This window comes from Monoraphidium neglectum (genome assembly GCF_000611645.1).
Source record: "Monoraphidium neglectum strain SAG 48.87 unplaced genomic scaffold scaffold00832, whole genome shotgun sequence".
In the NCBI taxonomy this organism is placed as follows: Eukaryota; Viridiplantae; Chlorophyta; class Chlorophyceae; order Sphaeropleales; family Selenastraceae; genus Monoraphidium; species Monoraphidium neglectum.
Window position 1 is genome coordinate 1,032 of NW_014012796.1, and position 10,760 is coordinate 11,791.

The following is a 10,760-nucleotide window of genomic DNA, read 5'->3' on the forward strand; positions in this document are numbered from 1 at the left end:
GCTGATGATGCAGGTAGTGACACCCGCGTGCCGCATTGTCAATCAACACCCCTCTGCACCGGTCTTGCCTGCCCTTTGCCCCAGAATGCCCCATGTGAAAAGACGCGTCAGCCGCGGTCCCGCCACGCCAGCAAGCCGCAGGGCCCAAATAGGGGCGCCATTGGCTGCACAGGGGGCGGCGTCAAAACAGATGGTGGTGGCACAGCGGCCGAAGGGGGCCGGTTGCAGTGCCAAGGAAAGCGGGGAGCAGCAAGGGTCGGACGCGCCTTGAGCAGGCGCGGCGCCTCGATGCCTTGCTTTGAGCGAGCATTGCGGTCGTGCGGGGGGAGTGGTCGTGCGCAGTTCGGCCTCGTGTGCCACGCCCTACCAAAGGTTTGTTGCGCGGCGCAGCGCGCCATTTGCGGGCGCGCAGCCGCGGGGGAGCGGGAGTGCATGTGATGCGCCGGCGGCGCCGGGGTGCGGCCGTGCTGTTTCGCGGCCCGGCTCGCGCCGCCCACGAGGGGTTCAATCCTGATGGCTGATCTGATGGTACACCGCCCAAACCGATTCCTATCTTATGTGAGTGGAACGACGCCTGAATCGCCGGCGTCGCGGGGGCGTGATGCTGCAAGGGCCGAGGCATGTGATCGGGGTCGCATGATCATCGTGAGCGCCCAGTAAGCGCCATGGCTACACGGGCCGCTGCATTCTGGGCCGCACCCACACGCCTGGTGCGGGCCGCACGGCCGAGTTGTCGGTCACATCGCGCGGCTGCAGCACAGGAGAGGGGGCGGGCGAGGGGCTACCGCGCGGGAGCGGCGAGCGGCCCCTCTGAACGCCCGGACGAGGCCGCGGGGGGGGCACACCCCTATGACGCCGCCGCAACCAGTGGATTAAGCCACGAGAACAGCGGGTTGAGCTGCTGCCACTGCGGCTGCCAGTGCGGCTGCCACTGCGGCTGCCAGGGCGGCTGCTGCTGCTGCTGCTCCTCCGACCGCCGCTCGCACTTCTCCTGCAGCGCCGACAGCACGCCTCGCAGCTGACGACGGACCTGCGGGGGCAGGCACGCACATACACAAAATACGATATGGGCAGGCAATAGTTGCGAGCGCTTGCCCGGCACCAGCGCGCGCCGAAAAGCAGTGTTTTGGCGGTGCGGAGGTCGGCCCGACCGTGGCCGCGGCCTGAGCAGCACGCCGCTTCGCTGCAGAGCGGCGTGCAGGCGTCCCAAAAGGGGTCAGCGCACCTGGCCGCCGACCATGCCGCGGATGCCGAAGGGCACGAAAATGTTCGGCTGCAAGCACGTGCGCGATTCAGGGGGTCCGGCAAACGTGTGGGGGGAATCCTCTATACCAAAGCGGCGGCGCCACCTGATGGCCAAGATTGCGCAACGCTGCATCGCTCTGCGGCCTCAACGCCACCCGATTCGCCGCAGACAGCCCGGGGACCGCCCTGCGTGGGCCGTTCACAGCCGCACTGGGCGCCACCAGCAGCACACGTCGCCCCAAGCGGGCAGCCAGCAATCACCAGCCCGCCAGCCCACCTGTACAAACATCTCCATCTCAAGCTCGCACTTGCCAGGCGCCTTCTGGCGCACGCCCACCCTGCGTAGGCGCGCGGAGGCAGTGAGGGCCACGGATAGCATGATGGGCCAGAAGCGGCGCACGAGGGCAGGGGGTGATGCCACGCCCCAAGGCAAGCACGCCGGCACTGCTTACAGCAAAGGCAGCCGCCACAGAGCGCTGCTGTGCATCCATACCCTGGCTGCATTGTGGAGGCAGGCCGGGGCGCCGACGAACCGGCTCGAAGATTGCTGATGTCAGCATGACACAAGCGCGGCCCACCTCGACCTAAAGTTCCGCATCATGGTGCCTTTGGTGAGCTCCGTCTTTATGGTCAGGGCCTTCGGGTCCTCAAGCTGCGCCAGCTGCAAATGCATGTCGCCGCGCAGGGCGAGAAAGTTCCAGCTTAAGACCTGGGTTGGGGGTTGGTGCGGCGGAAGGGCAGAAGGTTCCGCGGGGGATCGTCGGCTCGGGCCGAGAGTCGCGAGAACATCCAGGGCGGGAAATGATTCGGCCAATTGAAATGCTTGGGTCTGAGATGCAGAGTGGGCGCTGGGCGTCGAGGACCGGGGACGGGGCAACGGCGCGAGCGGGGCCGCGCCAACGCGCGGCGTCCCGCGCGGGTGCCCAGGGCCGGCGGCCTGCGGGGCGGCAGTTCTGCTGACCTGGTGGACGTCCTTTTGGTTGCCGTTGCGCCCGATGACCTTGGAATGCTTCACGCCATGGTGCCATGTGGGCTGCTGCTCCACGTCGGCTGCGTGGGGCGGGAGGATGGGGGCGCGTGCGCAGGCGGGAAGGTGTGCACGCCGCGGCGAGGCGGCGGCGTGGCGGCGACGCTGCTGCCGCGGGCGGTGGGGCGCCCACGAGGCTGCTGCCGCAGCGAATCGCGAATCACCGAGCAGATCGGAACGGCACATGCACTTCGGAACCGCGCGCGTCTCCGGGCCGCACCGACAAAGCGGAAGACGTCCACGGCGCTGCTGTTGACCTCCACCACACCCAGGGCGCCGAACTCGCCCGAGGGCCCGCGCAGCCCCTTGATCAGGACGCCCATTGCAAGAATACAACTAACTCCCTAGCGCTTGTGGGCGCCTGCAGTCCTATGACGAAACCCGCGCCCCGCCTTGCGTTTATCAGTGGGCTGCGGTGCACCTCCCGGGCCTCTGCAACGTCGACCGATACAGACTTGATGACAGAAGTACACCTTGGCAGCAAACGCCGCTGCTCAAGCGAAGGTGGACACTGTGTCAGCGACAAGACTGCAGCTAAAAAGCGCGTGTGATGCGGGGAGGAAAGAAGAGAAAGGGGAGCAGCTTATCATTGTAAAGCAATGCGGTATCAAAAAGTTTTGATCAGCTGATGCCGGAGGTGCAAGCTTACCGTAGCTAGCCACCGCTGCAGCCCTGCCGCCTGTCATACGCGTGATGCAATCACGTTGCGCACCGTGTGCTGTGCAGCCGGTGTCTTTACAAAGCTGAATTTGATATTGTGTGCACATTTCGTGCCAACCCATGCATCAGAGTTATTCGTTCACTCACTGCTGACGGCCCATGCGCTTTGTGTGCTGTGTGTGATGTGGGTGCGCCTAGAGGAAAAATGTGTACAGCGGCTGGGGGTGGCCTGCCTCAAACAGACAGCGAGCGAACGTGAGTTTGCTGTCATGGCCTTTTCCATGCAGCGCGAATCCGCAACAATACTGATCTGAGGGCTAGCACGCACCTCAAACGTGTCAGGCGCTGCTGTATGGAACTGGCGGCGGTCCAAGTACCACTCTGCGTGCTGCAAACAGTCCGCGTCGCACAGCTGCCTGCGAAGGTCGGTGTCAAGTAGGCAATAGCCGCAGCACGCGCCAGGTTGCACGGTGCATTACAGTCGCCCGTTCCAGCCCCTTCAGATAGTAATGGTGAATGCCATGCCTCCTGCTTCCTGGCACACAAGCTTCGCCTTGGTTCCTCTGCCAGTGCATGTGTGCGGCTGTTGGTGTTCCACGGCGATGGCTGGCCTTGCACACGCGCACACTAACCCTGCGGCGAGCCTGCACGCATCATGCACGCCCTCGCCGCTTCGCACGCATGCATGCACGCGCACATGCTGAGCGGTTGGCGCATAGAAGTGTACCACGATCGGCTTGCGCCACCGCGCACCACCGCACGCCCGTGCTGGGCGCTCTGCGCTCAGCACTGTCGACCGGCCCGGCGCGCAATCGCGGAGCGAGCGCTGGGCTTGGCCGCCCGTACCACCAGCGGCGCCTGCCTGGGGCGCTGGCGTAAATAGAGTTTAGGGAGCAGATCCGGCCAAAACTGTGCTCCACGCGTTTTCCCGTTCACACAGTTTTGGTATACTGCATACAGTAGAGAAGAGATCTGGTGACACGTGGGCCTCCAGGCTTCACTGCCGGTAGCTGTCTATAACATAGACTTTCCATAAATTAGATTTTTCGGTTACGCCACTGTTTATTCTACCGTACCGGGGTATAGTACGGGCGGTCAGGCGACAAGCAACGAGCACAAGCAGCGCTGGCCCGCATTGACAGCTTCGAGCAGTTGATCCTTGCATGCTCGACCGGCACCGTGCGTGTATTGCCCTGCAGCCTGTCTTGAGAGGAGGCTAAGGAGCGCCTTCGCTACTACCTGCATTAGGTAAGATCACAAGAGGATGCCAGGGACTGGGTGGCGCTATTTCAATTATATGCTGTACGCTGTCTGAATCGTGATGCCCATCTCTATGTAGTGTGCGCAGGCCCCGGTCGGCATGGATGCGCCGCCTCCGAGGCAGCAGCTGTTGCTGGCACTGCCTGAGCTGTTCCCGGGCGATGACAACATCGAGTTCTGCGGCGAGGCGGCAGTGGCTATTGGCCAGAAGCCCGCCGACTGGGCCGCCGGTCTGCTGGGCCTGCCGATTGGCTACAGGCGGGCGGCCATCAAGGCAGCCGTTCGAGGTGCGCGGGTCCGTTTGTGGTACGATTGCCCGCTGTCGCAACCTTGCAGTGCGCCTCATGTACACAAAAGTCCTTGATGACGCTGGCAGGCAGTTGTTGGCGGTTTTTATCTGTGATGCCGCTCACAAGGACAAGGGGTCAGAACGTGCGTGACAGCAGCAGCTGGCGGACCCTTTACTTGCTGTTGTGCGGGGCTTCCCAGTGATGCTGGCGCCCTGCAAGCGGCTTGTCCCTGGTTGCTGCTCCAGACATGCACCGCAGCTAGCCTGAGCGTTCGAATCACATGCGCATGGACGCCCACATTCTGCTGTGGGCAGAGCTTGCATGACCTTCCCGCAGCTCGCCCCATCCTCATGACCCAGTTGCTCATCATGCTCATCGTGCATGCATATTGCTGCTGCGCCCCCGTCCTCCCTCGTTCACGCAACATGCTGCATGATGCCACCCACTGGATTGCTTCTGTGCCTGTTCAACTTTTGGCCACTTTGTGTTGCCAACAACCTGTCGTTCGCTGTCCAGGCGCAGGATTGACAGCACCAGGTGAGCTCTACCTGCACCCCACGGCCCTGATCACTCAGTGGCTGGGGCTCAGGCTCCTTGGGGTTGGCAGCAGCAAGTGCTGCTGGTCCAGGCGGAGTGGATCGTGTATAGGCCATTGCTAACCTCCTTTTGAAGGTTCAGCTGCACGCTGCAAGCGGGGTGTGGCGGCAACGCCGTGCATCATATCCCTTGCAGCAAGCACGGTCATTCCGTGCTCGTGTTGTTTGGTCGGCACCGCTTGCTTGGGTGCCTGCGGGTGCTGATACACTGACTGTGCACCTTTGCGCTTCCCATCTTGTTTTTCTCTCTCGCTGTGCTCCATCACCGCCTCTAAGCTTTCCTTCCACAACGTCCTTTCACCACCTCTGCCCATCACGGTTCCCCCCTGGGCCTCTGCGCATGCTCCACAGCAGCGGGTGAGGTGCTGCAGGGGTTTGCAATGATGCCATGCTTGCGGCCGGCCCGCTGGTACTGCACCCCCAGCCACTGTTTGTGGAGCAGGCAAACGATCGCCAGCAGCAGCCCTCGTTTTGTAGAATCCGTGCAGCTTGCTGGCTACTGTTGCCCAACCAACAGCATCGCTTGCATGCAATTCTAGTATGTGGCATTCTTGAGTCAACACAACCTCTCTTTCCGTATCGCGTGTGACGCTGTTGCATGCGTCAATGCAGATACTGGGGCGCCCAGGGGGCCATCGCAGTCACCGTCGCTGCCGCGGCCGTTTGGCTCAGGTGCGCAAGAAGTTGCCCACGCACATCAACAAAACACTGTGTGCAGCATGTCAGCTGACACCGCTTAGCTCTCTCATCCAGGAAAGCTGGTCCCACGCTGTGCTTGTCTGGCTGCACTCCTTGCCTAGTGGTGTTGTGCTGCAGGCATGTTGCCCAGTGTGGCGCCAACACCCTTAGCCAGCCGGCCCTTGTGGCATGGTGCCGTTCCCGTCCGCCTGGCGACCTGTGCGTGCTGCGACACCCACTGCAGGCAGGGTACCTGAGAAGAAAACGATCAGGATCGTCCAAGATTGCCTGCCGAGCTTTGACGAATCGTTGCCGTACACGGCCACATTTGCGGACGAGGCCGACTTCAAGGTACTGCTGCACCTCGTCGCTGCGGGAGGCATGCGTGGCTGTGTGAATGTGCTTCACTGCATAACACCCTACCGCGTGTTGCACACATACTGCCCGAGAGTCGCATGCATGCATCGCAAGCTGCTGCAACTGTCGACGCTATGCGCTCTCGCTGCCGTCGCTCCCTGTGCTGCGCCACTGCCCTGCATGCGCATGCCGTGGCGCCTCCATCAATGCATCCCCCGACACATGCCTTCGCACCCAGGCCCCCAACCCTTTGCCCTCGCATGCAGGAATACCTGAGCAGAACGGGCGAGGGAGGCCTCATCTTCTTCGACCAGCAGCAGCTGCAGGCATCCGACAGCGGCGGTCTGTGCGGCAAATTGGTGATGTCGTTCTGTAAGCTGGAGGAGGGGGGCCTGTATGTGCTGGGCTTTGTTTCAGAGCAGGTGCTCAAGTGCCTGCGGGAGGAGGGCGCCAGAATCAAGCGTCAGGAGGAGTTCGGCTGCGCCCTGGAGGCGGTCCTGGCGGAGGAAGACCCAGAGCAGGTGTGGCGCGCATGGGAGGGTCGGCCGAACACCTGCTTCCTTGACCGGCTGCTCGCTGGCGTTGTTTGCACTTTCATCGGTACAGAGATAGCTGATAGGTTCAGAAAAAAGAACCTCTACAGAAATCGGGTCATTCATGTAGTTGATGATTTCTCTCAGATGCTCGGGCTCCCATTTTGCAGATGAGCAATCTGCCAGCGGCGACGCTGGGTACATTCACAGCCTGCCACACCCACCCCGCAGGGGTACAAGCTGCGCCGCGACCTGCGTGCGCTGCCAGGCCCTGCGGGCAGCATGCGCGACTTCGACGCCGTCGTGCTGGGGCGCACCAAGGCATATGTGGGCAGCCACACGATGTACGCGGCGGATGCCGAGTGAGCCGTCAAAGAAGCCGGTTGCAGTGACCTTTCGCTGTTGCCTGTTAGATTGGTGCGACTGGTGACTCCGCACATACGTGAGGGTTTGCGTCACAGCCTTGATGCAGACTTGATCCGTGGTCGCCAGACCCGCCCGCACTCCAAACCTTACTTGCCTACATGGCCGGCACCCCCAAATACCACGGCTGCAGGCCTGTGGAGGAGGTCGCTGACCGCGCTGAGCAGCTGGCCTGGAGGAGCCGAGTTGCAGACGCCAGCACGCTGCTTGGGCAGCTGGCTGGGCGCGATTTGCGCGCCGCGTTCATGGCGGACAAGGTGAATTTGCACGCCGAGCAGCGGGTGCGGGAGGCCTGCAAGCGGCGCAATGTGCTGCAGCTGCGCCGCACAGGCAGGTCCATAGTCCGCGTCCAGGGCATGGCGCTGCGGGTCTGCGGTGCATCCAGACCGATGGCACTTGGCTGACTGCTGGCACGAGCTGTCTGCTGTCTGTGTGTGCGTGCGTGCGTGCGTGCGTGCGTGTGTGCGTGTGTGTGTGTGTGTGTGTGTGTGTGTGCGCGCGCGCGGGTTGTTTGCGTGCGCGTGCGTGCGTGTGTGGGTGTTGTGGCCATGGTTGCTGCTTGCCTGGCGGCGGAGCCTGACGTGACGGACGCTACCATTTCCTTTCACACACGGCCCCCACTTGGAGCTGGTTGCGTTGTCGGCAGGTTTTTGTTGTGCGCCTCGCTGGCTCGCACTGTATGGTGGCGCGTACAGTTGTTTTTTGGGCTGGCGGTTGAAGCTTGCGCGTGCTGTGTGCTGTCTCGTGACTGTGCAACTAACGGCCCTGCCAAAGACTTAGCGTTCTGTTTGTGTGGATCGAAAATTGCGTTGTTGCGTGGTGTACTTCATCAGCCTGGTTTTCGGGTGTTTGCGTGTGCTTCACCGCAGCTTTTGATAAACACGGCCATGAAGCTGGGGTGATGGCCGCACTGAGGTGGCGGACACTCACTCAGCTCAGCCTGCATCTCTAATTGGGCAGCAGTGCGCAACGCCACAAACACCCCCTCCTCATCGGCCATAAATGCGCTCATGTTTCACAATCAAGAAAGGTTGTGAACATGGTTCTGCATTGATTGCGGGGTCAGCCCACATCGCACAGCCGGCAACCGCTTCAGCATCTCTGGCTTCAAGTCTAAGACTGCCTGGTGCCTGGTCTGCCTGCCAGCTGCTGTTCAATCTGCGCCCTCAACAGCAGATGCAAGCAACGAGAAGGTAAATGGATGCTGCACAGTGGTGCGCCAAACAGTCTAGCTTGCATCCAGCGGGTGCTGGCAGCCCCCCCAGCAGTCAAAATGCGTACAGCGGCTGAACAGAGTGACCTGCCCCAAGCAGGCGCTGAGCCAAAATGCATTGGTTTCACATCATTTTCTTTGCAGGGAGTATGCCCAACAACACTGATCTGATTGCCAGGTAGGACGCATTTCAAGTCTGCCAGGTCCCTGCTGCTTTAATCTGGTGCCATACCACCACATGTGCATGTCTGATCGCCAATCTGCACACGTGAACACCCATGCATGTCGCAGTGCTGCCTGCGAAGACCGGCGCTGAGCAGGCAGCAGCCACAGCACGCGCAAAGGTTGCATGATGCGATTGTGTTGACAATTCCAGCCCCGTCGGTTACATTGAAAAATATTTATGCCCCCAACTTTCTCCTGCACTTGCTTCGCCTTGGTTCCGCTGCCAAAGGTAGATCGTGTTCTGCAGCCGTGGCGCATGCAAACTGCCCCTGTGGCGTGCATGTGCGTGTCTTACGCCTCGACGCCGCTTTGCATGCATGCACACGCGTGCGTGCAGCGCTTAGGGGTGTACCCTGCTCACGCCGCGCCGGCGCACGCCGGTGCCTCCCGCTCTGCGCTGGCTGGCCCGGGCCCCGGCAACCGGCAGAGGGCTGGCGGCCCACAACGCTCGGCTTCCTTCAAAGAAGAATGCACGCGAACTATCGTAGCTACTAAAATAGAAAACGGAACTGGTACCAAAGGAAAACTCACGTACAGTATCATACACACAATTATTACGGTAGCTTACTGCACCAATAGTCTGGACTTCTCCACCAACCCGATTGTTTCGCTACAGCCTGTCACGAGAGAAGGCTGAAGGGCGTCTACCGGTACTGCTGCTAGGTGAGAGCAGGCCATGGACTGGTGCGCGAGTGCCCATTGCTCCAGCTCGGTGCAACTTGCCCCCATGGCACATGCTGCTGCCTTAGGAGAGCATCTGCAAAATAGAAGGATACTTCAACTACCTTAGAGGCGTAGTCAGCCGTCACCGTCCCACAGGGGGGCGCGGAGCTTGGCAAATGTGCATCGAGTGTCAGCGGCAAGCAGCAGAGTGCTCAATGCGAAAGTGGTCCCTGCAAAGTTCGTGCCTTTTGCCGCCCTCTTGCCTGCAAACGTCAGCGGAGACATGCTTCGCATGCTGTCGGTGCCAAGCAGCACACACACGCACAGCACATGCGTTGGCGCAACAGTGTTTTCGATCGGGCTCCCATTCCCCTTGGATGCCCGCAGGTTGTCTGCTCAGGGGGGTGTCTTCAACTGCTTATAATAAGCCGACCAGCAGCAAAAGGATGCAGGAGGATCGAGTGGTGGTGCATCAGGACGGTCAGTCGCCTCGCGCTTATCCACACAACACGCGAGCCTATGAAGTGCTGATGGGTGTGACAGGCAGTGTGGTTGGGGCGCTGCGGCAAGCCGCTTCTGGCCTCAACTATGCAGGCAGCATGCGAGTTCCTGCTGGGCAGTACGAAATCGTGCCAGGTGAGTAGGGAGTACCATGGCTGAACTTGTATCGCCTTTGTTCACAGAGGTCCCCGACACAGATGCGCCAGCTAAATGAGGCGAGAAAGGCTATTTCTTGTTGGCCAGCACTAACCTTTGGTTGAAGTGTTCCGTTGCATCTTGTGAGCATGGTGTGGCAACGACGCCGCGTGCCCCGCAGCTGTGGGCGCATTGTGCAGCAGGCCCGCGTGTTTGTGCCTGGTTCCTCACATCCACATCAGACATCACCGTATTGTATGTGCCGAAATTGCTCGCAAATCTGCTGCATCCCCGCCCGCCCTGTTTTGTCCTTTGCTCACACTGTACCCTATCACCGCCACCGGGCTCTCCTTGCACCTTGCCGTTTCATCACCTCTGCCCATCACGGCTTTCGCCTGGGCCTCTGCGCATGCCCCACAGCAGCGGGTGAGGTGCTGCAGGGGTTTGTGACCGTGCTTGTCGCCAGTCCGCTGGTACTACATCCCTAGACACTGTTTGTGGAGCAGGCAAACATAATTCAGCAGCCGTCCTCGTTCGCAGTAATTGCAACCGCATGCTTCAACTTGTGCAACTTGTTAGCCACAGCTTGTCAATTCATAATTCACCCAGACCCTGCAGCATCACGTGCATGCTCTTCAAGTACTGTATGTTGCATTCGTGTGTCAACACAACCCTCCTCTGTATCACATGTGATGCTGGTGCATGCATCCATGTAGGAACTGGCGCATCAAGGCGGTCATGGTGGCCGCGGCTGTGGTCGCTGCTGTGGCCATTTGGCTCAGGTGCGCAAGGAGTACCGCACACCACCTGGTGGTTCAACCCACCGCTGTGCCTCACCCAGCTGTTTCCTGGTGTGGCTTGGCTTGGCGTCCACACAGGAACGACCATTGCATCCCCTTTTGATGATGCACGTGCCTTGAGTGTGCCCCGCACGCTCGCCTGCGCCTCACGCCG

The 10,760-nt window shown here is 61.0% G+C and overlaps 2 protein-coding genes across 2 annotated transcripts; one reads left to right on the forward strand and one right to left on the reverse strand.

Moving 5' to 3' along the window:
* Window positions 1-847: 847 nt before the first annotated feature.
* MNEG_5524 (hypothetical protein) lies at window positions 848-2,595 on the reverse strand (the record flags this gene model as incomplete). Its single annotated transcript, XM_014045997.1, has 6 exons — window positions 848-1,030; window positions 1,226-1,273; window positions 1,523-1,583; window positions 1,824-1,954; window positions 2,207-2,295; window positions 2,493-2,595. The coding sequence occupies 6 exons, from the start codon at window positions 2,593-2,595 to the stop codon at window positions 848-850; spliced, it is 615 nt and encodes a 204-aa protein (XP_013901451.1).
* Window positions 2,596-4,292: 1,697 nt separating this feature from the next.
* MNEG_5525 (hypothetical protein) lies at window positions 4,293-7,012 on the forward strand (the record flags this gene model as incomplete). Its single annotated transcript, XM_014045998.1, has 5 exons — window positions 4,293-4,479; window positions 5,691-5,750; window positions 6,001-6,107; window positions 6,380-6,634; window positions 6,878-7,012. 5 exons carry the CDS (start codon window positions 4,293-4,295, stop codon window positions 7,010-7,012), a joined length of 744 nt encoding a protein of 247 aa, XP_013901452.1.
* Between the last annotated feature and the right edge of the window lie 3,748 nt (window positions 7,013-10,760).